This window comes from Papaver somniferum, chromosome 2 (assembly GCF_003573695.1).
Source record: "Papaver somniferum cultivar HN1 chromosome 2, ASM357369v1, whole genome shotgun sequence".
Classification (NCBI taxonomy): domain Eukaryota; kingdom Viridiplantae; phylum Streptophyta; class Magnoliopsida; order Ranunculales; family Papaveraceae; genus Papaver; species Papaver somniferum.
The window spans coordinates 82918957-82945800 of record NC_039359.1 but is presented as its reverse complement, the minus strand read 5'-3'; the positions used below and the strand labels follow the sequence as shown (position 1 = coordinate 82945800).

The following is a 26844-nucleotide window of genomic DNA, read 5'->3' as shown; positions in this document are numbered from 1 at the left end:
GGAAAGGGCTCTAAAAAGGGTTTCAATCTCTGACCGTTAACCTTCGAAGAACTACTACCATCTGGTGTCTCGATCTCAACAGCTCCATGAGGAAAGACAGTGCGAACAATAAAAGGACCCGTCCACCGAGAACGTAACTTCCCAGGGAAAAGATGCAAGCGGGTATCATACAGAAGAACTTTTTGACCTGGAGAAAATGACTTTCTTAAAATATTCTTATCATGCACAAGTTTCATTTTGTTCTTATACTCCTTCGCACTATCGTAAGCATCTATACGAATCTCTTCCAACTCATTGAGCTGGAGTTTCCTATGGGCTCCTGCCTTGTCAAGTGAAAATTTAGCTGCTTAACAGCCCAATAAGCTCTATGTTCTAACTCAAAAGGTAAATGACATGCCTTGCCATACACAAGCCGATAAGGCGACATTCCAATGGGGGTTTTAAACGTAGTACGGTAAGCCCATAAGGCATCAGTAAGCCTAGACGACCAGTCTTTCCGATTAGGATTAACTGTTTTCTCTAATATACGCTTTATCTCCCTATTGGAAACCTCTACCTGACCACTAGTCTGTGGATGATATGGGGTAGCTACCTTATGTGTAATACCATATTTCTTCATCAAAAGCCTAAAAGGTCCATTACAAAAGTGCGACCCTCCATCACTAATTATAGCTCGCGGTGTACCAAAACGTGTAAGTATATTATTTTTCAAGAACTCAATCACAACCCTATGGTCATTTGTGTTACACGCAACCGCCTCAATCCACTTAGAGACATAGTCTACAACGACAAGGATGTAAAGGTTACCAAAATAATTAGGAAACGGACCCATAAAGTCAATACCCCACACATCAAAGACCTCAACAACTAAAATAGGGTTCAAGGGCATCATGTTCCTACGGGAAATGGTTCCTAATTTCTGGCAACACTCACAAGTAACACAGTGACTATGGGAGTCTTTAAACAACGAAGGCCAATAGAATCCACACTGCAATATCTTAGCAGCAGTCTTCTTAGCACTAAAGTGACCCCCACAAGCATGATCATGACAAAAGGAAATAATACTGGACTGGTCACTCTCAGGTATACATCTCCTAATAATCTGGTCTGGACAATACTTAAACAAATAAGGATCATCCCAAAAGAAGTGCTTCACCTCGGCTAAAAACCTAGAACGATCTTGTTTACCCCAATGTTGGGGCATTCGACCAGTAACAAGATAATTCACTATATTCGCATACCAAGGTGCTTGGGTAACAAAGAACAGTTGTTCATCAGGAAAACTATCCCTAACAGGAGGAGAATCATTAAGGGTATCCACAACAAGCCTAGACAAGTGGTCTGCTACTACATTTTTGCACCTTTTTTATCTCTAATGTCTAAGGAAAATTCCTGCAACAATAGGATCCATAATCACTATTTAGTATCCTTCTTGGAAAGAAGATACTTCAAAGCAGCATGATCAGTAAAGATTATGACCTTAGAACCTAAGAGGTAGGATCTAAACTTGTCTAAGGCAAACACAATAGCTAATAGTTCCTTCTCCGTAGTGGTATAGTTCAACTGGGCATCATTCAGAGTTTTGCTAGCATAGTAAATCACATGAAGTAACTTATTTTCTCTGACCTAGCACAACACCAATAGCATAATCTGAAGCATCACACATGATCTCAAAGGGTAGGTTCCAGTTGGGTGCCTGGACTATGGGGGCGGTAGTGAGTAAATTCTTAAGCTTCTCAAAAGCCTCTAAACAAGCATCATCAAAGACAAACTTAACGTCTTTTGCAAGCAAATTGCAAAGAGGTCTAGAAATTAAGCTAAAATCCTTAATGAATCGACGATAAAAACCTGCATGCCCTAAGAATGACCTAATATCTCTTACGGTTTTTGGGACCTGTAAAGTTTTAATGAGGTCAACTTTGGCTCTATCTACCTCTATACCCTTCGAAGATACGATATGCCCTAGAACAATTCCTGAACGAACCATGAAGTGACATTTCTCCCAATTAAGCACTAAATTCTTTTCCTTACACCTAGTCAAAACTAATGACAAATGATGCAAGCACTCATCGAAAGACGAACCAAACACTGAAAAATCATCCATAAAGACCTCTAAGAACCGTTCTACCATGTCAGAAAATATGCTCAACATACAACGCTGAAAGGTCGCAGGGGCATTACATAGCCCGAAAGGCATGCGTCTATACGCAAAGGTACCAAAGGGACAGGTAAAAGTGGTTTTCTCTTGGTCTTCTGGGGCTATGACAATCTGATTATAACCGCAGTATCCATCTAAAAAGCAATAATGGCTACGTCCAGCTAATCTCTCTAGCATTTGGTCGATGAAGGGAAGGGGAAAGTGGTCCTTCCTAGTGACCTTGTTCAATTTCCTATAGTCAATACAGACACGCCAACCCGTGGTCACCCGGGTTGGGATTAACTCATTGTTATCATTCTGGACTACAGTAATACCGGATTTCTTGGGAACAACCTGAACGGGGCTGACCCACTTACTGTCTGAAATGGGGTAGATAATGCCTGCATCTAACAGCTTAAGAACCTCGGTTCGAACTACTTCTTTCATATTAGGGTTCAGTCGACGTTGCATCTCCCTAGAAGGTTTGGTGTCACTCTCTAAATAGATATGATGCATACAATCAGTAGGACTTATACCCTTAATGTCTGCTATGGTCCACCCTAAAGCTTCCTTGTTATTCTGAAGGACAGTCACTAGCCTACTTTCCTGATCACTATCCAAGTCGGATGCTATAATCGCAGGTAAAGTTTCAGATGGGCCTAAAAACACATACTTCAGGGAATCTGGTAATGGTTTAAGGTCCAACTTAGGAGGCTTTTCTAACGAAGGAACTAGGGTAGACTCAGAAACGGGTAGAGGTTCGAACTTAGGTTTCCATCCATTACTAGTGTCTATCAAAGGGGTTGAATCTAACAAAGCATTCACCTCATTAATCACATCGTCATCATCAAAATCAATCCCAAAGTGGGCTAGGCATTTCTCTAATGGATCTTCTAACAAAGTGTTTGGTAATGACTCCTCGACTAATGTTCCTATCATGTTCACCTCTTCTATGTTCGAGTCATCTAGTTCAGAGGGTAGCTTACTAATATTAAAAATGTTCAGCTCAATAGTCATATTACCAAAAGACAAATTCATAATACCATTTCGACAGTTAATCGCATTGGATGTAGCTAAAAACGGGGACCTAAAATCACTGGTATTTGGTTCTCTGGGTCAGGGACAGGTTGGGTATCTAGGATAACAAAATCCACTGGATAAATAAACTTGTCGACCTCAATAAGAACGTCCTCGATCACACCACGAGGAATTTTAACGGACCTATCAGCTAACTGAAGTGTCATCTGGGTAGGTTTCATCTCACCAAGTCCTAGCTTAAGGTACACATGGTATGGCAGTAAGTTCACACTGGCTCCTAAGTCAAGCAAAGCTTTCTCGACACGGTATTTACCTATTGTGCAAGAAATAGTAGGGGACCCTGGGTCTTTATACTTAGGAGTAGTGGTATTCTGAATAATAGAACTCACATGACTAGCTAGGAAGGCTTTCTTCTGGACACTAAGTTTTCGCTTTCGCGTACACATATCCTTAAGAAACTTGGCATAAGAGGGAATCTGCTTAATCGCATCTAACAATGGGAGGTTGATAGTAACCTTCTTAAAAACCTCCAATATATCATTAAAGTTGGACTCCCTCTTAGTTGGAACAAAGCCGGGCTCAGCATGACCCTCATTGGTATCTTTGGAGACTCTATCAGTCTCCTCATTTATGGATCAGAAGGGTGAACTACAGCATGTTCACTATCCGACATGGCAACCTTATTGTCAACTTTCTTTCCACTCCTAAGGGTTATTATAGAATTCACATGATTGTACGATTTCTCTCATTTCGGGTTAGGATCAGTTTGACTAGGGAATATTCCATCTTCTCTTTCACTAAGAAACTTAGCTATTTGGCCGACTTGAAGTTCTAAGTTAGCAAGAAAACGGGAATTATTCTTAAAATTCTGTCTGGTTTCTTCTTGAAAACCACAGTGGTTCTTTGATAACCTCTCATGGTTCTTTGCCAACATAATAAAGGTTTCTTCTAAGGTGGAGATCTTCTTCTCATTTTGAAACTAGGGTTGACCTGAAGAGTTCTTAGCATAACCAAAACCTGGGGGAGGCTAAGAATTACTAGATTGTCCTTGATTCTGACCCTTAGACCAAGAAAAATTAGGATGGTTTCTCCAACCAGGGTTGTAAGTCTCTGAGTATGGGTCAAACTTCTGACGGTTCTCAAACCTAGCATTGTTATAGACAGCATGTGCTTGCTCTTCACTAACCTGACCTTCCCAAAACAAGTTATTGGGTTCTACTCCACAACTAGACACTTGAGAGGCTCTAAACCTATCATCAGGTTCAACAAGAGACCTATGTTTAAGATGATTCAATTCCAAAGCTTCTAACCTTCTAGAAAAAGCAGCAAACTTAGCATCAGACCAGAAGCTTGTATCTACCACATTGGTGCTACTTCTATTTACCAAGAGTCTTTTGGGGGTTCACCACAAGACTCCCACTGTTGGAATTTTTCAGCGACAACTCCTAAGAAGGTGAAAGCATCATCAACACTTTTACTAGTGAACTCACCAGCGCACATAGACTCAAACATGGCTTTGGTTGAATAGTCTAAACCATCATAAATAATATCTACGAGTTTCATATTATCAAATCCATGGTGAGGACACTGGGATAGGATATCATTGAATCTCTCTAAGAACCTATAAAGAGACTCTCCCTCTTGTTGCACACTAGCAATAATTTTCTGCCTAACAGACGTAGTTTTATGCTTAGGGTAGAATTTCATATAGAAAGCAGCAATAAGTTCCTGCCATGTTTCAATGGATTCAGATGGTAGGTTGTTCAGACAAGTCTTGGATTTATCTCTCAAGGAAAAGGGAAACATCTTAAGTTTCAAGACTTCATCAGTAAGGTCTTTTATTCTAATTGTCCCACAAATTTCCTCAAAGTCCCTAATATGAAAATAAGGGTTCTCATTGTCTTTTCCTAAGAATATAGGGATCATCTGAAGAATACTAGGTTTTATCTCGAAATTAGCCGTAGTGGCTGGCAATTTAATGTACGAAGCTCGGGTGGACCTAGTTGGGAACATGTAATCTTTCAAAGTTGCCATCGCTGGCACAACTGAAGTACTAGGGTATTTTCCTCACGAAGAGACAGATTCTCAAAACTGAAGTTTCCAAAATCATAAAAATTTATTATATCCAGAACCAAGACATGGGACGGGTTCACGGATATACACTTGGTGGTGGCAGATGTAGTGTCTGGAGAGACATTGGAGAAACCCCTTACTCACTGCGGCATATTCAGGATGGTTTCCTGTGTCGTCGTTCTCCGTTTGGTGCATTTGCAAATGGAGCGCTTCATTGGCTTGATAAAGAGCAAAAGATCGTGTCCTTCGATTTGGCAGAGGAGAAGTTCTACTTGCTCCCATCACCACCTTTTGTCAGTGCTTTAGATGTTACAAACAGTTTTGAACTTGAGGTTTTCGGAGGATGCTTGTGTTTTATTCATCAAACGCAGGACAAATTCTTAGATATATGGTTCTTAAGGAAGAAAGAGGGGAGCAGTAGTTATGACATGAATGAGCAAGAGTACGACTTACTGACATGGATCAAGGAGTTGAGTTTACCAATTGATGCATTGCCATTCGCCCTTACACAGAGTGGTAAATTCCTAATGTGGTACAAGTCTTCTACTATCTGGTCTTATGATCCTAAGACTGCAACCATGGAGAAGTTCTTGTTGGATGGCATTTTCTGCCGGGCAATTCCTCACATGAACAGCTTTGTTTCCCTTAAAGCTCTTGGAGAAAAGTGTCGGTCCAGAAAAAGATATGCTGCTAATCCAACACCAGAGGAATATTTCGTAACACAGCAGAGAAAGGACAACGGAGAATTTGATGTCATTCAGTTTTCGATGCACTGAACACCACATCTTTCTGTCTAAGTGTCTATTTACTTGTGTGATCAGATATTTTTATTGCTTCTCTGTTTTAAGTTTAGTTGAATCTTCAAAAAAAATTTATTTGTTTGTTTTTAGTTCATTTGAATCATCCAATTCAGTATATTTGCTCTGGTAGTTTCTTTGAATGGTTGAATGCTTTGAGCACTGCACTAATCTTCCTGTTCCGAGAATGCTATTGATTGAATGCTTTTAATGTCTTTCGGCATTTGTTCCCTTATGCTGTTATACAGGCCATATGGAGGAGGGAAGAAAAGATTATTCCCTCCAAATACTGACACACTCATAATACTGATGCTGCCGGTTATACGAAATTGACAACAATACAAATGCTGTCAGTTATGTAGAACCGACAGTTTACATGACTTTGGCCAATAATATTTGACCATAACACAAACTTGACTTTCTACCCTTATTAGGTTGATTAGATATCTGTTTCCGTTTAAATTCTCAGATCTGAAGTTTTTAGTCTCTAATTTCCGTTCGATTTGTGTTTAAAATGTTCAGATATTGAATTTGGTTGTTATTGATGATTTTGTTTGTTGATTGGGAACAAGAATTCAACTTTGAGAAGTTCCAATTAGTTGAAGCCGAGAAGATTTCATCCAAATTCCATTACCACCATGAAAATCATCAACTATGATATAGAAATCATCAACCCAAACTTGTTCATACCAGAAGAAGTGTTGCTGGAACTTTCCAATATCTTCCATTAGAATCCTTATACAAGTTCACCTGTGTCTCCAAGGTATGGTTTTCTCTTCTAACTAGAACACTCAAAACTCTGTGTGCAAGCTATTATTCATTTTATGGGCATCTTGCAGTTGCATCATCTGATCTTCTCTCGTCCAAATTTGTACATGATGATGGGTTCTCTTTAAAATTCATTCACTCAAAACTTCACAAATTAACCAGAAAATTATGTCTAGTAGGTTCTAGTAATGCCTTGATTCTGGTTGCAACAGATAAATGTAATTACTATGTTGTTAATCCACTCACAAAAAGAATTTTGGGTATGATTCCTAATCGTAAAGGAAAACATGAAAGGATCAAACCGTGCTTCTTACATGGTTTCATCTGTCAATCAAATTGTTCCTCCACCACCACATCCAGTACTGGTAGTAGTAGTAGTTTCATGGTTGTGCGCATTCAAGGCTTTGATAACAGGTGCAGACACTATTTGGGTAGTTCAAGTCTGCCAACCAAATTTGAAATTCAGGTGTTCTCTTCTGAATTGGGTAAATGGAATGTGCATGAAGTCTCAAGCCCTCCTGGACTCACTTGGGGAAAATTTGATATGTGGGATCCACACAATGGTGTCTGTGATTATGATAGAGTGTGCACTGGAAGTATTTTGAGTACAAATGAAAGAGTCTTGTATTGGTTTGAAGGAGAACGTCAAAGTAGAATCATAGCTTATGATCTTAAGCAATGTCAGTGCGAGCTAATGAAATTACCCGACGGGAGAGATGAAGAAGATTTTGATTATCAGTGTCTTGGAGAGTCAGGCAAAAGCATATGTTATAGCCAATTTCAGCGAAAAGCGATGACATTGTGTATTTGGATTAACAACCAATCGTCCTATACGTCCGTGTGGGAATTGGTTCACAAGATTGAGCTACAGAATATGTTGGCACGCGATAATGATATATATGGTTCAAGGACTACTTATATCCTGGCACTGAGGTATGCCCATTAGCTTTCCATCCTGTCGATAGACAGGTTATATTTCTGGCATACCGTAACACAAATATATTGGCCTTAAATGTCCACACAAACAGATTTAATGTGCTCAAGAGACTAACTACAGAAGTAATAGATGCCTACGGTTGGCTGAGAAGTGAGTTACCACTTGTGTTAACACCAAGGCCGACAACAATCCCACGACCGTCTTCTATGAGAAAAACCAAGTCTAGATCTTAGTTCTTACGCGTTTCTGTATTTTAGTACAATTTTGCCGCAGGAGGAAATTAAATATATTCTTGTTATTAATGACGATTAGTAATTTTTTAATGGATCCCAACATTTTATTTTTCTTGTAATCTTGTACAGCTTTGGTAATCAATGTTACGATGTAATTGTTCTTGAGAACAATATGTAGTTTGCCTTGTATTACTATAACTAGTGTGCAGGCATCAATCATCAATTTGGGCACCCCGTTTCCAGTCAGGCCTACCTAAAGCTAATTCAGATGAGCCCAGTCCTTTTCAACTTCTTGACTTCAGCAGTAATAAAAAAAATACACTGGTTGGTGGCTTTCTTCTCCTCCTATTGGTTTGAGCATGCTGTGTCCTGAGTCATCCCTTTGTTGTAAGCTTTTATCTCTTTGCTCTCTGCTTTTTGTTTGTTCCCTTATCTAGCCACAATAAACAAAAAAAAAGAAAAAAAAAAACATTTGTTTCTATAATACCAGTTGAAGAGGATATTCTGAAAAATCCAGAATCTGAACACCATAGACTTTTGGAGGGAAGTAAATGTCTTTGATGCTCATCCGTCCTTATCATAACTCCAAGAAGAATTCTCACAAGGTGCTCTGTTGTCTTTTTATTTTTGTTGGGTGTGTAAATATCGAAGTGAACCAGTTTCACATCAAAATACTGCAGAATTTTTAGTTGCAAGAAATAACCAACTTTTCATACAATGGTTTTTTCTTCTAGTGCAGTACATCAAGTAATGATTAATGCCTCTGCTAATAAGCCTTCTGTGTCTCCAAATTCCGGAAATATTAAGATTTCCTTAGATCCTACTGTAAAGCCATTCTTGAAATCATTGCAAAAACTTCAAATGAAAGTCGATTTTTCGCAAGCAATGAAGAAAACCCGGGAGAGATTATTAGACGCAATTGTGGACAATGGATTTCAGTTTATTGATCAGCCATTGCTCCCTTCGCAGGTAACACATTTAAACTCATTTTTATCCAGTATTGAACTTAATAGTTAAAATTTAGTGTTAAATCCAGGAAATCCACCTTCTGATAATGTAGGCCAATTTTGCACCAATTCAAGAGATTGGTGATGCATTATGTATTGCAAGTATTGAAGGCAATATTCCAGGCAACTTTCCAAATGGTATTTACATAAGAAATGGTAAGTAAAATGTTTTATTCGTTTAAGTAGTCTCGATTCAGTGTAGAGCCAGTTAGCAAATGGGAGCAACTGCCCCTACCTGGCTCTGCCTGATGTCTTTCGTTGTTCATTTTTTGTAGAAGTAATTCATGAACATTCAAGATTCTCGGTTGCACGGTATAGTTACTATGATTTATGTAAATGCAGGCCCCAATCCTCTATTTGGAGGTTTTAATTCGACAACCTCAATGTTTGGCCGATCAAGTCATTGTTGGATTGAAGGAGAAGGAATGGTTCATGCTTTATACTTGACTAAAGATAGCCATGGAAGTTGGATTGTTTCTTACAGGAATAAATATGTTGAAACAGAGTCATTCAAAATAGAAAAACAAAGAAATAGACCTAGTTTCCTTCCTGCCATTGAAGGAGATTCTACAGCTATTTCAGCAGCCTATTTTTTAAATCTGGTATGTACATATAGTCTCCCACTCACCACTGTTTTACATTAGAAATCCTTTAGATTAGTCATATATATTTCGCATCTCATGAACATATTGTTGCATTTTGCAAAGGCTATTCCATTCGGCAGTGGCTAATGGCTATTTGTTTTTGACATCATAGACCAGGGCGCAAGTTCACATCAATAAAGTACACTCTGCAGTTCACATTATGGATATTGACTCATTATTACTCTCTTTTATAGTACTCATTTTTCATATAGTTGCTTTGCAGTTGAGATTTGGAAAATTCAACAAAGTCATCAGCAACACAAATGTTTTTGAGCATGGTAAGAAGTTCTATTCGGTTGCGGAGAATTATGTGCCACAAGAGATAGACATAAAGACTTTGAAAACATTAGGAAACTGGGATATAGGTGGTGCTTGGGATCGTCCTTTTACTAGTCATCCAAAGGTTCGTATTTATTTGTGTCGATCCCTTGACATTTTAGTTGTGTTTTACTGCAAAGTGATTTTGACACCATGTAATTTGTTGATAAAATTGCAGAAAGCTCCTGGAACGGGAGAGCTAGTAGTAATGGGAGTCGACGCCGTGGAGCCTTTCTTTGTTTTGGGAGTCGTCTCAGGTAACTGGCAAAGTACAAAAAGAGGATTATGCACTTGCATAGTAATTGAAGTATGGGTAGTTCACGGACTTGATGAAACATTTCTTGTTTGCAGCTGATGGGAAGAAATTAGTTCATAAAGTTGATCTCAAATTCAAAAGAAGTAGTCTTTGCCATGAGCTGGGGGTAACAGCAAAGTAAGATTTATGCTCTAAATGATACAAAAATACAGTCTTTATGTGTCTCAACAAGTGAACCCCCCAGTCATTTGTCTTGTTCCTAGGTACAATGTGATCATGGATATACCCCTTACTATAAACATTAACAGACTCATTAAAGGCGGTCCGTAAGTATTTTTCTTCCTTATCCTTGTTCTTAGTACTGTAAATATAATTTGTCCTTAACTAGGAATTAGAGCACTAGATTGTCACTATTTGCCATTTGTAGATTAATAAAGTATGATAAAGAAGGCTATGCAAGGATAGGAGTGATGCCTAGATACGGTGACGCTGATTCAGTTCAGTGGTTTCAGATAAAACCACATTGCACATTTCACATTATCAATTGCTTTGAGGACGGGAATGAGGTAACTCTCCAGGCTTCACTTTCTCGCTCGAAGCTCTCTCTATAAGAAACCAATAAGATGTTATTTGTTGCACATATTTTGCCAAGCTAAACTTTTGGTGCATGTTTATACTGAAACAGGTTGTTGTGAGAGGATGTAGAGCCAGTGCATCAATTATTCCAGGACCTGAGTTCGGACTGAATAAATTCGAATGGTTTTCGAGAGGATTTAATCCTAACACTACAAGTGAATATGGGTCATTTTTATCTCAAGTGTATGAATGGAGATTAAACATGAAAAACGGAGAAGTTAGAGAGCAGTACCTTACTGATACTTCTTTTTCCATGGATTTCCCGATGATTAATGAAAAGTACTCTGGCGCAGAAACAAATATGGGTACTTACAGGTTGTTGATTTAGTAGAAAGCTCCACTTGTAGTAAGAAATTTGAAATAATCCCTCAAATCATCAGTTTTCCTGTATTCTTATATACATTTTGACTACTTTGTTCCTTCGTGCTCTTTATTGTAAGCATTTCATCTAATTTATGTAGGGATGGCCAAGTATGGAATGGTAGTGAAGCTACACTTCGATGAACAAGCAACTAGCACAATACAGGTAATCTTTTTATTCTTATTATTGTTTCAGAGATGCTTCAAAAACAATTTCATCCAGCCTGCAGCTAGCTCAGTAGGTGGCCGTTGTCATTTGGATCTTAAGGAAATGTGATTGCTTAAATTCAGCTCATTTGCCATCAGCTGATCTTGAGTTTACACTAGCATCATAATAACGCACTGCCGTCTCACATCTGATGGCATGCACATGTAGAGTTTACGCGACCCTGTATATATAATCCGCCAAAAATATATACGTATCACGCTGCGCACAGTTGATCTTTACGTTTTCATGTGATTCAGACGAAGGACCATTCAGATGTTAATGATTCAGATTCAGAGAAGCCAATAAAAGTTGAATATCACAATTTTGGGAAGAACACTTACTGTTCTGGAGCTGTTTTTGTATCAAATCCTGAACATAGCTCAGATGAAGATGATGGTTGCCTTATTTCCTATGTTCATAATGAAGAGACCAATGTATCTCAAGTAAGCTCACTCAATGGTTTACGCATCCCTTGTCTATATTGCAGATTATTTGCGCTTGGGATGCTATTTTGTGATATTTACTTATAAATTTATTCATTTGTTTTCAGGTCCATATTATCGATACCAAGAAGTTTGAAAGTGAAGCTGTTGCCAAAATTACGTTGCCGCAAAGAGTTCCTTATGGTTTTCATGGAACATTTGCTTCTCTATGATTTTTGTTTTCTTCAGTTTTTGATAATCCTGTAGCATAACTTTTTGTTGTACCTCTTTGTATCATATATCATTTGGCTTGGCTGTACCTGTTTTTATGTTTTTAATCAATAAAAGATAAACTTGTTTCCATCAACCACAAAAAAAAAAGAAAAAAAGAAAAATGAGAAGAAGAATTTGAAGACAATTTGCTGTTGTCAAGATTTTTAACAAAAAAGGTTAAATTTTTTATTGAAGGGGTCACTACTCAGTACTCACTGGTAGAATTGACAAGATTTAAACATCAAAAAGAAAGGCAAGAAAAGAAAAACTGTCAATATGATTTTTGCATAGGCCAGGAATTAAATTTTGAGTGCCCCGAAAAACCAAAGATTTTTTTTCTCGTCACCGGCAGGAGGACACACTGATTATGGCGGAATTGAGCTCATAATACCTGGCGAGATTGGGGTATACCCAAATTTAAATCGACATGTGTCCTTACTAAGGGGAGGTCAAAGCAGGATGAAGTTACTTTAGTACCCCTGCTCTAATTAACCTAAAATTAAACCCTAAACTTAAAAAGTTTAATCTTCTTCTAATCTATCTTCTCTAATCCCTCTTTTCTTCTCCTTTCTTCATCTTATTCCATCAACCAAAAATCAACCAAAATTTTCAATTTTGATATTTTACCAAAAATGGTTCGATCCAGTAGCAAGAGAGATTCAACAGGTAACATGAGAAGATCCAAATCAGAGGGAAAAGGTAAGGAAAAAGTTGGAACTAGCGAACCCGAAAATCCAATCCCTGAGAATGTTGGAAAAAAACCTCCACCGGTGAAAAGAAGACTGTAAGCGATTTCTAAACTCAACCCATTATTCTTATGTGTTATATGATTGTTATATTAGGTTAGAAATCGAGAATTATGATTTTCAGGGTTTTTGGTCGGCAAGGTCGATAATTTAAAACCATGCCGACGGCTGTTGTTTTGTAAGAGCCGGCATGGTATTAAGATGAATAACCTGCCGACTTTTTATAGTAGCCATGGCCACTGTTAGACAATAACCAGGGCGGCATGGTATATTAACAAACCCTGCCGACTTACATCTGGCCGACATTGTCTTATACTTGTACCATGCCGACTTGAGGTCACAAAAACTTGATTTTCATTAGTTATAGCCGGCATCTTTCTTGAATAAGACTCTATCGGCTGTGTTTTGGTCGGCTTGGTGGATGGTTATAACCATGCCGACCACGTATTAGTCGGCACTGTATATATTCTCGACCATGCCGGCTGTATTAACAGAACCATGTTTCAATGTTTAGAATTTTCATATCTCTTATTTGTGTATTGTTTAGGTTCCCAGAGGCAACAATAGAAGATACCCCTTGTACGGTAACTGCAGAAGAGCTATTAGAATTTATTGACGGAATTTATCCCAATGTAGAAGATCCTAAAGATGAAACTGAAGAGAATTGCCCTGTAAGAAAGTTACTTCTGATGGATAAGAAAGATTCTGAAGAATTCCTAAGGTTTATGAACAGTCCTAGCAATCCCCTCAACTATGAAGAATGCACATTATCAGAGGAGGAAGAAGAGGAGGTTGATCCAAGAATTTTTTCAGGGCATGTGACTTTTTTGGAGTGAACCCCTATTACAATGAGGTTGGTGACTACATAGGTCCAGATAAGGGAAAAGCAAAAGCAGATGCTGGAGCAAAAGCTAGTGGTGGGGAAAAAGCTAGTGATATGGAGGAAGATAACAACAACAAGAAGGATCCATGAAATTCTTAAATTTTATAATGTTTCGCTTGCTTTAAAACTTAGATTGTGGTTTGAACTATTACTTTACGTTTTGAACTGTTAGTTTGTGGTTTTAGAGTTGTTAAACTTATGTTAATTTTCAATTTCAGTTGCTTTAGAACTTAATTTTTTTTATGCAGTTTTAGACAATATTAGAGTTTTACTGAGTCAGCATGGTGTGTAAACTCTACCTTGTCGACCATACCAGGCTTTATATGCCACAATGCTGTCAGGGAGTGGTGGTCGGCATGGTTTTAAATCTATACCTTGCCGACTTAAATGTTAGTTGCACTTTTTCGGTACCAAGTACAAGCCATTGAATGCTCAACGACTATAAATTTCAAAATCAAGATATTAGGTGTGTTATTATTATAAAAGCATTCTCAACATCATCTTCAACCTTTCATAAAGAATGGAAGTTTCAAGTGCAACACAACCAAATATTTGTAGTCTTTGTACACTGAGTGGTAATTTTGCAAACGATTGTCCCTTTGAAGGAAGCAAATGCACTATTGAAGGTTGTAAGGGATTCTTATTTCTCATGAAAGCTGCAATAGGAGGTGTATATCAGCCTTATGCTTCAAAATGCACTTGTTGTGAGTTTTTCTATTGGATAGATGAGCGCCTAGCTCCGTATGAAGATGAAGTTGCTAAAATCAACCTTCTACCGTTTACAGATCCATGTTGCGACGGTAAGATGAAGCTAATTACCTCTCCTACGAAATTGTGTACCAGAAAAATATACTATCTATGTCCCAAATGTGTTAGGGTTAAGTTTTTAACGTTTGTATGCTTTAATTAAGGTTTGTATGCTCTAATTAAGTTTTTAAGGTTTGTATCCGATGTATAGTCGGCATTATACTAAACTAAAAGCGTGCCGCCGGCTTAACAGTCGGAACTTATCTGTTTACAAACTATGCTGGTTACACTACCGACGGCAGGGTTCTCCTAAAAAACACTTCCGACTATAATAGAAGAGAACATCCAGGAACAACTTTTTTTCTTTTCTGATCGGCATGCATGGCCAGCATGGTTCTCCTAATCAACCTTGTCGGCCATAATAGAAAAGAACATCCAGGAAAAACTTTTTTTGAGGGAGTTCTTATCCGGCATGGTTATCCTCATAAACCATGTTGACCAAAGAAAAGCCGGCAACTTGCAAAACCAAGACCTTGCCGACCGTCCCAGGCATTTTTTTCCTGTTCTGTCACGCAGTGCCGCCGGTAACCTGACGAAAGTAAAACATAACGACCCTGGGAAGATCGGCAGGGTCGTATAACAATACATTGTCAACCAAATGAGTATACACCAATAAAACCACATCCATTTCATTCATTTGTAGTACTCCAAAGTACATTACACAAAACACGCATGCGATTACAAAAGTACTCCAAAAAGTACGAATGTTTTGTGTAGTACTCCAAATTACATTACACAAAAAGATTCCTTATTCCCAAATCATAATCACTCATCACTCAAATCTATTGGAGGGAGTTCACTCAAATCTATTGAACCTCCTTTAGTCAAATCTATGGGACCTTCCCTAGACTCATCTAAAACATTCCAAAGGTCCATGTTATCCTCATAAAGTTTCATCCATTCCTTGCTCTTGTTATTTGTGAACTTCTCCCAAAAACTAAGACTACAAAGAGGAGGTAATGGACATTCCTTATTAAGTTGTAGATCAATAAAATGATTGTTATCCACCAAAGCCATGACAATTCTTCTGTGCTTGAGTTGCTCGACACAAACCGCATGTTTCGGTGCAAATGTTATAGATAGTCCCTTACTAAAAAAATGTACCATGCATGACCACGTATCCGCCAATAGATGACCACACTTTGGCATTCTCATCCAATGCTCTCATTTGACCGGTGAATTTCTCTCCGGGCCTTTAACACTAGTTAGCAAATCTTTAAAAGTTGCTTCTTTTTCCTCCATGGAACCTTCTAGCATCATTGAGATATGAAACTCCTTGTCATTTTCTAGTCTGACGACCATCTTCTTTCTTATGTATTGTCATTGGGTGAGATTCTCCTCAACCGCTCCACTTAGGTATCCCAATTGTTGCGAGACAGCGTGAAACCCACAATTTCCATCCTTTGGGACGTCGCTGATACCAATAACGAACTCTTGAATAATTGGAGGGAGTTGTACGCGATACTCTTGCAACACCGGTTGTACTACCTTCCTTGGACGACCTATTTTCTTCGCAACATCTCCTTGGCTTGCTTGACTCTCAAGAGGTAGAGTGCCATTTGGATTCAAGTTTGAGACCGTTGGTGTAGTTGAATCCTTCCTTGGCCGACCCCTTTTATTTCCAACAAATTCCACACTTGCTTGACTCTTAAGAAGTGGAGTGCTATTTGGATTCAAGTTTGAAATATTTGGTGTAGTTGTTTCTTTCTCGGACGACCTCTTCCGGCTCCTCCTTGTATTGCACCTCGGTATAAACATGTCCGGATGGATCACACTTTTTACTCAAATGCTCTTTAATTTGTTCCCTTTCGGATTGGTCGTACTTTGTACTCAAATACTCTTTAATTTGTTCCCTTTCTTCCGCCCTCGTCTTCGGAGTAGATGGTCTACCGTTAGGATCTTGTTTCGCCGGTTCTTGAAGTTCTTCCATAAAAGGGTAAACAATCGCCAAGTTCGCCAAGTTCTTCATTCAACTTGTGCTTCATAGTTTGTTTGTCCAACCTATTCAACTTGGGGTACTTTTCGAGGATTATTCTCCCAAGTTCCATGTCGCCAAACTCTTCACCGGGATATTCTCTTGGAGCCGGTTTGAAAGATAGTTGCTTCGAATAAGGATCGATATCTCCAATAGGAATGGGAGTTTTATACGCGCCAAGCTTATGAAGACATGGAAGTCCGATAGCCTTTATTATCCTACACTTACAAAGAGTGCTCGGGTCTTCATACCTTTTATACTTTTTATACAATGAGATATGTTTCATCATGAAACGTATTGCCCAATGCGAGACATTTCTATGTATACCAACAAGCAACCAATCATCCTCCTTAAACTCCTTCAACTTCCGGAACCTACTTTCTTCGAATTGCTTTCTTATCTTGTCGATATCATTATTAGTGTACTCATGGATAGCATGTTGCACCGTCACAATCCCATTTTTGACTCGTGAAAAGTATACCTTTTAGTCTCCCATGAGCTTCCTCTACCATACTTGTGGACTCAAGTTTGAAATGTTTATAGTCGTAAGTAAAAGCATACACAAACCTCTCTTTGTGTGGCCTCAACCATTGTCTCTTGCAATATTCCACTACTTTGGGGTAATCAACGCCCCACTCATCCTCGAAATCCTTCAAGTTTAACTCATATCTTCCCACACTCATCGACCAAATCACTTTATCCTACGCATTCATGAATAACCCAAATTTGATCTCGCCCGCTTTCCATTCTTCATCTTCTTTCTCTTTCTCCTTATCTCGCTCCTCTTTAGTTAGTTTGCTAAGACGTTCATCTTCCTCCTTTTCACGTTTAATACCTTTCTTTTCCTTTGGTTTTTGTATATGATTTCTACAATTCTTTCTAAGATTGCATTGTATATGCCAAGTGCAAAGAAAATTTTGTGCATTTGGAAAAACTATCCTCACGGCGTTCATTATTCCTTGCTCATTGTCGGTCACTATAACCCCGGGAGTCTCGTCTTCGTGGTAGAGAAGCTTCAAAGTTTCTAATTCCCAAATATAGCTATCATACTTCTCACGATCCATAAAACAACGTGCCACCGTGAACGATTGCTTATCCGAGGTTTGTCCTACAATGTTCAACAAAGGCATGTTGTACCTATTCGTCTTATAAGTACAACTCATGAATAAACTTGGTAAAAGCAACACGCCAATTGAATCATATCGGGATGTGCAAGAAAAAGATGATCCACCATGCCCTCCGATGACACATGGTGTCTCACCGTGTAGTTGTATTTGTGTACTAACCATTGTTATTCTTCCATCACTTTTCTTCCATCCCATTTAATTCTTTTGATAGTTTCCTTGGCGGCATAAATTGTAGACAATGAAGAGAGGTTATTCTTGTCATCCCTCTTGAAATTAAGAAGGAGCTTGCTTGGTTTAATTCCCCAACTTGTTCTTACTTGTTCGAACTCGTGCGGTTTCAACTTGGCAACTTGACAATGCCCAACCAGAGTTTCCGGATCTTTATGGTTATGCCAACCAACATCAACTCTACTCATTCTCCACACGTTATCGGTTTCTTTATTCCTCTAAAATATAATCTTGAATGGGCATCCACACTTCTTTGACTTCGTCTTGTACACCCTAATCGTCTTCTTATCATACACATAACCCTTTCTCTTGTGACTTCCGTCCGGCGACCCATAACACTCACATACCATTTCAAACCGTGTATCTTTTTGTTGGGTATTTTTCACTAGAATGTACATTTTCTGTTTTGCTTTCTCAACAATCCAATTGACCGCGTCCATTTTATCCTCCCATTCCAAATCATTAGCGTAATGTGAGGAAGTATCAGGACCCCTAATACCGTGAGCTTGAGGCTGATCCTTCATCGGTACCAATGCAACAATCTACAAAACATCAAAAGTTAGTTGACATATACTGCAATAGTCGGCAAGGTCTATATAAAAAACAGAACCGACCATACACTAGCCGGCATGCTATAAAAACTTTTCATTGCCGACCATATAAAAGTCGGCAAGGTCGAGGATTCCAAAACCTTGCCGGCTTAAACATGTTCCAAATACGTCTCCTGTGCTGCAAAAATTAAATAGTCGGCAAGGTTCAAATTTTATAACCTTCCGGCTCTATTACTGCTCAGGAAACGTCGGCAAGTTTTAATTTTTAGAACCTTCCGGCCACATTACTGCTCATGAAAAGTCGGCATTTTCTTCAAGAGAAATAATGTCGGCAGCCTTGCCGATACTGGGCAGCAAAAGTGGAAAAAAATCCATCTTTTTGCATGGAAAAATCACATTCTTCACCACGTAAGTTTTGTACCTGATTATTTTCATCTCCCTTTTCTTGTAATGGTTCAATAGATTCTTCATTTGGCTCAACACATTCATCACTCTCATAACCATCTTGAGTTTGAGGAAAATAAAAGTGAGCATCATGCAAATAATCCATTTGATCATGATTTGGTAGATCATCATACAAGTACTCATCTGTAGGAGGGAAATTAGAAGGCTCCCCTACTTCTAAATTAGGATTAGAATCACTCATATCACTCATATCACTCATATCACAAATTTCTCAAAAACCCTAACTTTTCCCCCCACCAAAACTTCCTCTACTACTTCATTCTAATTCTCCCTCTAGATTATTTCTAAAACCCAACTTATAAATCAACTAACTAATCCAACTAATTTAACTAATCTAATCATTTCAATTAAATTAGAGCTAATCATTGTGGGGGCAATTTAGTCATTTAGAAAATATTTGGTTAAGAGATTTTTTTTTTACTTCAGAATGACCTTATTTCGTCTTATTGGGTATACCCAATCTATCAGATTATAATAGTATCTCTATTTTTGGAATTTAAGCTAAAATGAAAAAATGAATGTAATACTTTTTTCCAGAAACGGAGGTAGTACAATAAACTGAAATGGTCAATATAATTTTTGCTTAGGTCCAATTTTGACATACACAATTCCTGGCCTAGTTATTTGTTTAGATCAGAATTTCGTGATTGTCCATATTTTAGATTTGTTTGAGGTGTAGAGTGGACACTCGTACGTTTGGTTTACGATTTTTCCCTTTCAACTTCTATAATTAATCCATTGAGACAAGCCAATTAACAGACATATATTCCAAATTTTTTTATTTTTTTAAAAATACATATTTTAAAATTTTATCTATAAACTTGTAGACTTTTAGGTGGTCATGAGTCCCTTTCCGGGATGCTACCTACCCTGCTCCCAACCTCCAAATTATTCCGTCTCTCAGCCAGAAAAAAGAATATAACCAAAACCATCGTAATAAACTATACACGTGCATCATGCATATGCTCTTTTCACTAGTTCAAACAAGTGCAGACAGATCAGATAGATACAAACAGGCCTCTAGTTGACATTTAAATCGCCTTACATTAATGAAGAAGAAGATGCATTCATAATGCAACTCACTTGTCAGATCATGTACAAGTTACGGCACATCTCATCGCATAAACTTAAAACAACTAGTTGTACAGAATCTACAGGTATACATACTAGTTATAAGCACGCGATAAACAGCTAAGAGCAGTTTAAAGAAGTTTTTCCAGCAAACTTCCCGGAAACATATTCGCCGGGGTAGTATAAAAAAATTTCAGGCGACGTTGATGATCTGAAACTCTGCTACGAAATGAATAAAGATTATAATCGTAAATATAGTGTATTCATCATTCGTGCTATTGTGCTGCTGTTTTTGATCCAAGCCGGCAGAGGACAAAGTCCACCAGTCACTGATGATTATTATGGGCCTCCGATGCCTGATATGAACATCTCCTTCCGTCCTAGTGTTGCAGTTGTGATCGGAATCTTGGCCGTGATGTTTGCGCTTACATTTTTGCTTCTGATATATGCAAAATTCTGTCATATCGCAGTATCGACAAATCCGGTGTATATTAACAACTTCCGCGGTCACTTAGATGATCATGCGCTTATTTCAGACAGCAGGTCTGCAAGATTTTCAGGTATTGATAAAACCTTAATTGAATCACTTCCTTTCTTCAAATTCTCAACTCTTAAAGGATCAAAACGAGGTCTAGAATGTGCAGTCTGTTTATCTAAGTTCGAAGATACTGAAGTTCTCCGGTTGTTACCGAAATGTAAACATGCATTTCACATAAACTGTGTTGATCAGTGGCTTGAAAGTCACTCTAGCTGCCCTCTTTGCCGCCACAAAGTCCACGCAGAAGATCTGTCAATGTTTAAGTCATCAAATAGTTCGAGACTTTCGCATAATCCGTCATCGTTGGATCTTCGGGAGGATCCTAATATCGAACTTTTTGTTCAAAGAGAACAAGATCATGAGCAACAACATCTTGGGTCATCATCTTCAAGGTTTAGTATTGGTAGTAGTTTCCGGAAAAACGAAAATGGCAAGAAGTATAATGAGGATCAAGAACTACTTAATTCCGAAAACGGTTCCGTGATAGACCATCAAGAAGTACATGATGATACTGCACTTGACGAAGGGCATTTAGACAAATTCAAACACAAGATTATAGTTTCCGATATCGTTTGCAAGAATCGGTGGAGTAACCTGAGTTCATCGGATCTATTGTCTTTGAATTCTGAAATGCTTAATTTTATGTCGAGTAAAAGATTTTCTTCTTTTGGCTGCTCAACTAGTAATTCTGGTGGGATAAGCAACGACGTTTCTTCTGGTCATGAAGAGACGTCTATCCCTACCAAGACTACTGCATCATCTAGGTCCACGTTCTTAAATTCGGCAACAGCGACAAAACGATCCATGTCTGAGATTACAAGTATTTCAAGGATTTCACATTTTGGTTTTAGTAAAATCAAATGTGTAGAACCGAATAATCCAAGCGGAAAAGAGGAGAGAATCAGCAGACTTTGGTTTCCTATTGTGCGTAAAACGGTCGAGTGGATTGCTGGTAGAGAGAAGAGAATGAAGCCACCTCATGATCACGAGGATCATCCGAAAAATTCAAGATTGGTTTCAATAGTTTAATCGGCGGAGACAAAGATTTCAAAAACAAGGGTAATGTCTTTACATCTTTAACAAATGCTTACAGCGCTAGGCGGAGCCGAGTAAAAGAAGGTAAAAACAACCGGCTCCAAACTGTTATTTGTGCATATTTTTACACAAATGTTTCTTAATTTGCCATTTTTTACGCAACAATCTACAGATTGGATGTATTGCCCTTCTTACCTTTGGTCATGGCTATACCAGTACCAAATGTAACTGTAATTATTTTTTGTATGTGACTATAAGATTAAATTTACAATTGATACAAATTTTTATTTATGTGTTGGGTTTTCCATCTGAATCTTGATTACTAGTTTTGTTGTTTATGTACTTTGATTAGATCACCGGAACTAATTTTATAGAGAAATACATTTATGAAATAATAGAGCAGTTCAACCTGGTTTCATCATCCATTTTATTATAGTTAAGAAATTTTGGCTACATGTTCCTTGTTGTCTGCAGACTCTGCACCATATACATATACATTTCTCTATATTTTATTTTCCGTTGTCAAAGTCCAACAATTTGATTTTAGGACCATTTAGAAATATCAATTTTTTATTGTTTCGGAAGGAATGGGATAAGGGGTGGACGAATGAACTCGTTTAATATTCTTAAATTCAATTGATCTTGGACCCACGTAGCGGTTGACGATGGATGCACGTTAACTGTAGCCTGTAGGTGCCAAAATACAACTCTGGTGGTGACTGCTCGAGAAAGAGAGAGAGGTAGCTGAAGGGGAGAATCTTATTAACAACCTTATCACCAAGGCCGGCCAAGACAACCGTTTTTTTTGTTTTTTCTTACCAAGTAAAAAATTGGGAAGATTATTTAAATATCCTTATTACAAGACCTTTTCGAAATACCTTTATCAATTTATACAAATATCCCTAAGCTTAATACATTACTAAAATACCATTTTTTATATGATTGTATACAGAACCACTACCACTACACTATTAAAAAAACAAAAAATAACACTTTACTGCTCACCATTACTGTCAAGCACCACCATCACTGTTCACCGCCGCCGTCGTCCACCAACCACCACCACCGTCCACCGCCGCCGACCACCACCACCACCGCCGCCGCCGACCACCACCATTTTCTGCCACCGGCAATCGCCCCCGCCAACCACCACTTTCCGCCACCGCCGACCATCAGCCACCACCACACCGGACCATCAGCCACCACCACCGCAGACCATCACCACTTTCCTCGTATCCACCACCACCGCCACTGCCACCCACCGCCGCCCAACCACCATCACCGCCACCAATTACCACCGTCATGTGGAGTCAACTTGCTGAAGTTGTGTCCATATCAAAGACAACTAGCTCAAGTTGTCTCCAAAAGTGGAGGCAACTAGCTCAAGTTATCTCCAACAAATAGTGTACAGAAACAAGTTGCAAAACAAAATGGAGCCAACTAACTCAAGTTGTTTCCGAATCTGAGGCAACTACCTCAAGTTGTCTTCAAAAGTGAAGGCAACTAGCACAAAGTTGTTTTCAAAAGTGAAAGCAACTAGCCCAAGTTGTCTCCAAATAGAGGCAACTATCACAAGTTGTCTCCAAAAATTAAAACATATACACAAATGAGTGAACCTAGTGTGATTCGAACACACATTTTCTGACATATAGTCAGTTGTGCTACCATTGCACCACAGATTCGTTTATACAAAAAAAAACATATCAAAATCACATACCAGCATCTCCGGCTTCATATCTCTTTACTGCATTAGCAGATTTTTAATTGCAAACCCAGTAAACAGACTCACATATTCCCCCACACCATCAGTGCTCAACCAACAATTCAAACCACCACCAGACAATACCATATCCTCCATCTCTGCTACTGCAACTCTACCTGCAACAGCTTCATGACCACAACCATCTATGCACACTTGCAACATGAGCCAATAGCTGCAGTCACTTCCATTCCCCTACTCAAAACCATCAGCAGCACAACCATCATCAGCAACTCAACACAACCTTGTGTTACCATATAAGATAATCAGATGAATGAATGGACCCAAAAACATAACCAAGTTTCCCCCGAAATGGAATCAACTAGCTCAAGTTGCCTCCAAAAGTGAAAGCAACTTTCTCAAGTTGTCTCCAAAAAAAGGAAGCAACTAGCTCAGGTTGTCTCCAATAGTGGAAGTATAAGATGTTATGGGGTCAAAGGATGAACGTATTGCCAAACAACATGACCACACCATAAAAGGGGGCATAGTGGCGTACACTTTAAAAAAGTGAATAAAATCAAAACTTGTGCAAGATAATATTGTCCTAACTACAGATTCCATGAGGTATTAGCTGCTTCTCCCATCTTAGTGAAATTACAAGTGGAAGTTGTAGGAATACATTACCTCGTTGGGAGAACAATATGGTCGGTACAAAACTTCGTTGGCAGAGCGTCCATAAAAACAAGGTCTCTTCTAGTGATTGCTTCCAAGACAACCCAAAAGCTATAAACGTCATTGTTTTCATTTAGAAGGCTAGTATTTGCATATCCTGGTGAAAATATATGCAAGAAGTACAAAAACACATTACTACTCTGGAATTTTAGCAGTCTGAATATAAGAGAAAAAAAAAAAGAATAAGAACAAAATGACAATTACTACCCAAAGGTTCCCATCACTATGGTAATATGGATTTTCCAGCTCCCAACAGCTTTGCGAAACCAAAATATGGCACCTTAGAATTGAAGTTGACGTCAATTAGTATATTGCTGGACTTGATGTCCACATGGTTCTCCATCCAATTCCAGCAGATCCCTTTGTCATCATAGAAACAAACTCACCATAACCGATCCTGCCATCCTGATACATAAACAACATTTAGCAAAAATGAAGGTTCGCCTGAAATGATAAATGAACAATAAACAAGCCTAAATTCAAAAGTTTAATGATTTTCAATATATACATTATCTTGATCAACTTAGTCTCCACTGTTCACTTCCAACTCCAACGACAAAGAGCTGGTCCTCTTTCCTGCATTTTCGGCATCAAACAATACTGCATCTGCAAATATCAGTTCAAGACTGATTTCAATCTCACCAGTTCTTGTAAGACATCACCACCCCCACTGCAGAGACTGAAGCACCACCATTTTCCTCCATTGCAGCAGCAACCTAACATTCATCTAACTTCAACTCTGCATCACTACTGCTAAATATGCTTCAGCTCAATCATCAAGCAACCACCGCAATACAACCACCACCAAAAATCATCCAGATTACTACTTCATTTCAGCTTATCCTCCACCATCTGCATCAATTTAGTCCAAAACCACTAAACCAACAACAAAAACTTCATCTCAAAAGCCAATAACAACTCAATCTCGTTTGTTGTCATGAAATCAAGCAATTACAGATTGTATTTGCACTTATATCTCACTCGAACATACAACAAAAAATAAAAATTAAATTCAAATAAAAATCTTACCTGTTAATCTCGGGATCAACTTATACAACTCTACGAATCTTCAAATTGAAATCACCAAATCTGGGAATAGGATCAATTATCAAATTTCGTTGCTCCTGTTGGTGGTTGATGATTTCAACCGAATCACTCAAATCTCTCTCTCGAATGATAATCCGTTTTTGGTGGTGGTTGTATTTTCAGATAATCAATTTTTGGTGGTGGTTAATAATACCACCAACACCAGCAAAAACTCAAAGCAAGATAAAGAAGGTAATCCATTTTTAATCATTTTGGATGATTGGATTTTCAGATCCAACAAATTGATAATGATTTTCATTCCGTCTTCCAAATCGATGTGCAAAGAATCTGTATTAACAAATTGATAACGATTTTAGTTTTTTCAATCCCAACCCAGTTAAAATCGAGATGAATTTGAAGTTTCTGATGCTTTAGGTTTTAGTCATCAAGTTATCGACAGTGCGATGAAGATGAAGGTGTCGGAGATCTGGTGATGTTGGTAGCGGTTACGGCGGCGGATAAACGCTGCTGATGGTGGTGGTGGTGATGAGTGAAAGTGGAGAAGAGAAATTAAAGAGATAAAGAAATTTTTGATCTCAAATGTTCACGAAATAATTATGGTGTTCTTTTCTTTAAACTTAATGGGTATTTACGGAATTATAAAAAAAATAGTTTCCTTCTGAAAGAGAAGGGGTATATACATAAAGCATAAGGGTACTTATGCAAGACCCATGAATAGTAAGGGTCTTTATAACATTCCCACTTAAAAAATTTATCAGAACAAAATATTAATTACATTAAAGACGGAAAACAATGAAAAGAGAGCCGAACCAACCCCAAAATAAGATTTTAAATCTCTTGTACTCTGTTATCTGATTAATAAAATTTATCTTTCCATAAGAAAAAAAAACCCAAAAAACTTGCCAACTACTGATTAAAACGATAATAAAAATGTCCTTGGACGAAGTTCATCCTACGTATAAAACTTTGGATGACACCCTCAGAGAGAAAACAACCTTGCTTAGCCAAGGTGTCCGCATACATGGGTATTGGTTTCCATGTAAGTAAACTCAATTGATAGCCGAAAAATTAGCACATGCTAGCTGCCAACACTGCTACACAATCCAAGATTCCAAGATAAGTTTCCTAGAAAAATAAAAGCTTGAAAACCAGTTGTTTTTTTTTTTCTATAAGTTAAAATGCATTGAAAAAAACTAACTTAGGGAGTTAGTAACCCTTACAACTTGGTGAGTAGAGCCATCTAATGTTGGGCCGGAGGGATCGACCCTAACATTTGATTTATCTACTTCTAAAGCTATTCTAATACATTCTGGAGGTTTCTTCCCCCAATTAAGAAGGGAGTTAAGGTTTTTAGCCTCTTTGACCATTAAGTCATCTACATTGTTAGTTGTTCTCGGTACAAAATAAAATTCCAAAAAGTTATTACAAGACTTGAGTACATTGATAGTATAATCTAGGATGGTTATATTCTGCCATTCTCAAAAAGATTCTTTTCCATTAAGGCAAAAAGTTTCTTGCAGTCTCCTTCTATTGAAAAGTTGGACAAACCAATTTCTGCCTCCCATTGAGCTCCCTTCAACAGTCCTAGGGCTTCCGCTTCTTCAGGGGTAGAGGCTATGAATGCTTTTGCTCTTCCTTGTTCAAGATTCCTGCATCATTTCTAAGAATTAAAGAGAAACCTGCTGGAAAATTAGCAGAGATCCAAGCTGCATCAATATTTATTTCAGCTGAGATCTCTTAGGTGGATTCCAGTTAGGATTCTTATGTCTTCCTATTTTAACTTGATTTAGTAATGGATGATCCTTGTACCAGAATTCTAAGTATCTTTGAATT

General features: G+C 38.2%; 2 protein-coding genes and 1 pseudogene across 2 annotated transcripts; all 3 read left to right on the top strand.

The window, feature by feature from the left end:
* The first annotated feature begins 5313 nt into the window (after positions 1–5313).
* LOC113351507 (F-box protein At3g07870-like) lies at positions 5314–6024 on the top strand. Its single transcript, XM_026595477.1, has one exon. The coding sequence runs from the start codon at positions 5314–5316 to the stop codon at positions 6022–6024; it is 711 nt and encodes a 236-aa protein (XP_026451262.1).
* A 2565-nt stretch (positions 6025–8589) lies between these two features.
* LOC113348216 lies at positions 8590–12197 on the top strand (annotated as a pseudogene).
* A 7667-nt stretch (positions 12198–19864) lies between these two features.
* On the top strand, positions 19865–21842 carry LOC113348215 (E3 ubiquitin-protein ligase ATL42-like). The gene has a single exon (XM_026591922.1). The coding sequence runs from the start codon at positions 20190–20192 to the stop codon at positions 21525–21527; it is 1338 nt and encodes a 445-aa protein (XP_026447707.1). The 5' UTR covers positions 19865–20189; the 3' UTR covers positions 21528–21842.
* Positions 21843–26844: the final 5002 nt, after the last annotated feature.

What these genes read in the sequence shown, in the direction of transcription:
- LOC113351507 (XM_026595477.1), top strand. Translation starts at nt 5,314, where the DNA reads ATGGGACGGGTTCACGGATATACACTTGGTGGTGGCAGATGTAGTGTC.
- LOC113348215 (XM_026591922.1), top strand. Translation starts at nt 20,190, where the DNA reads ATGAATAAAGATTATAATCGTAAATATAGTGTATTCATCATTCGTGCT.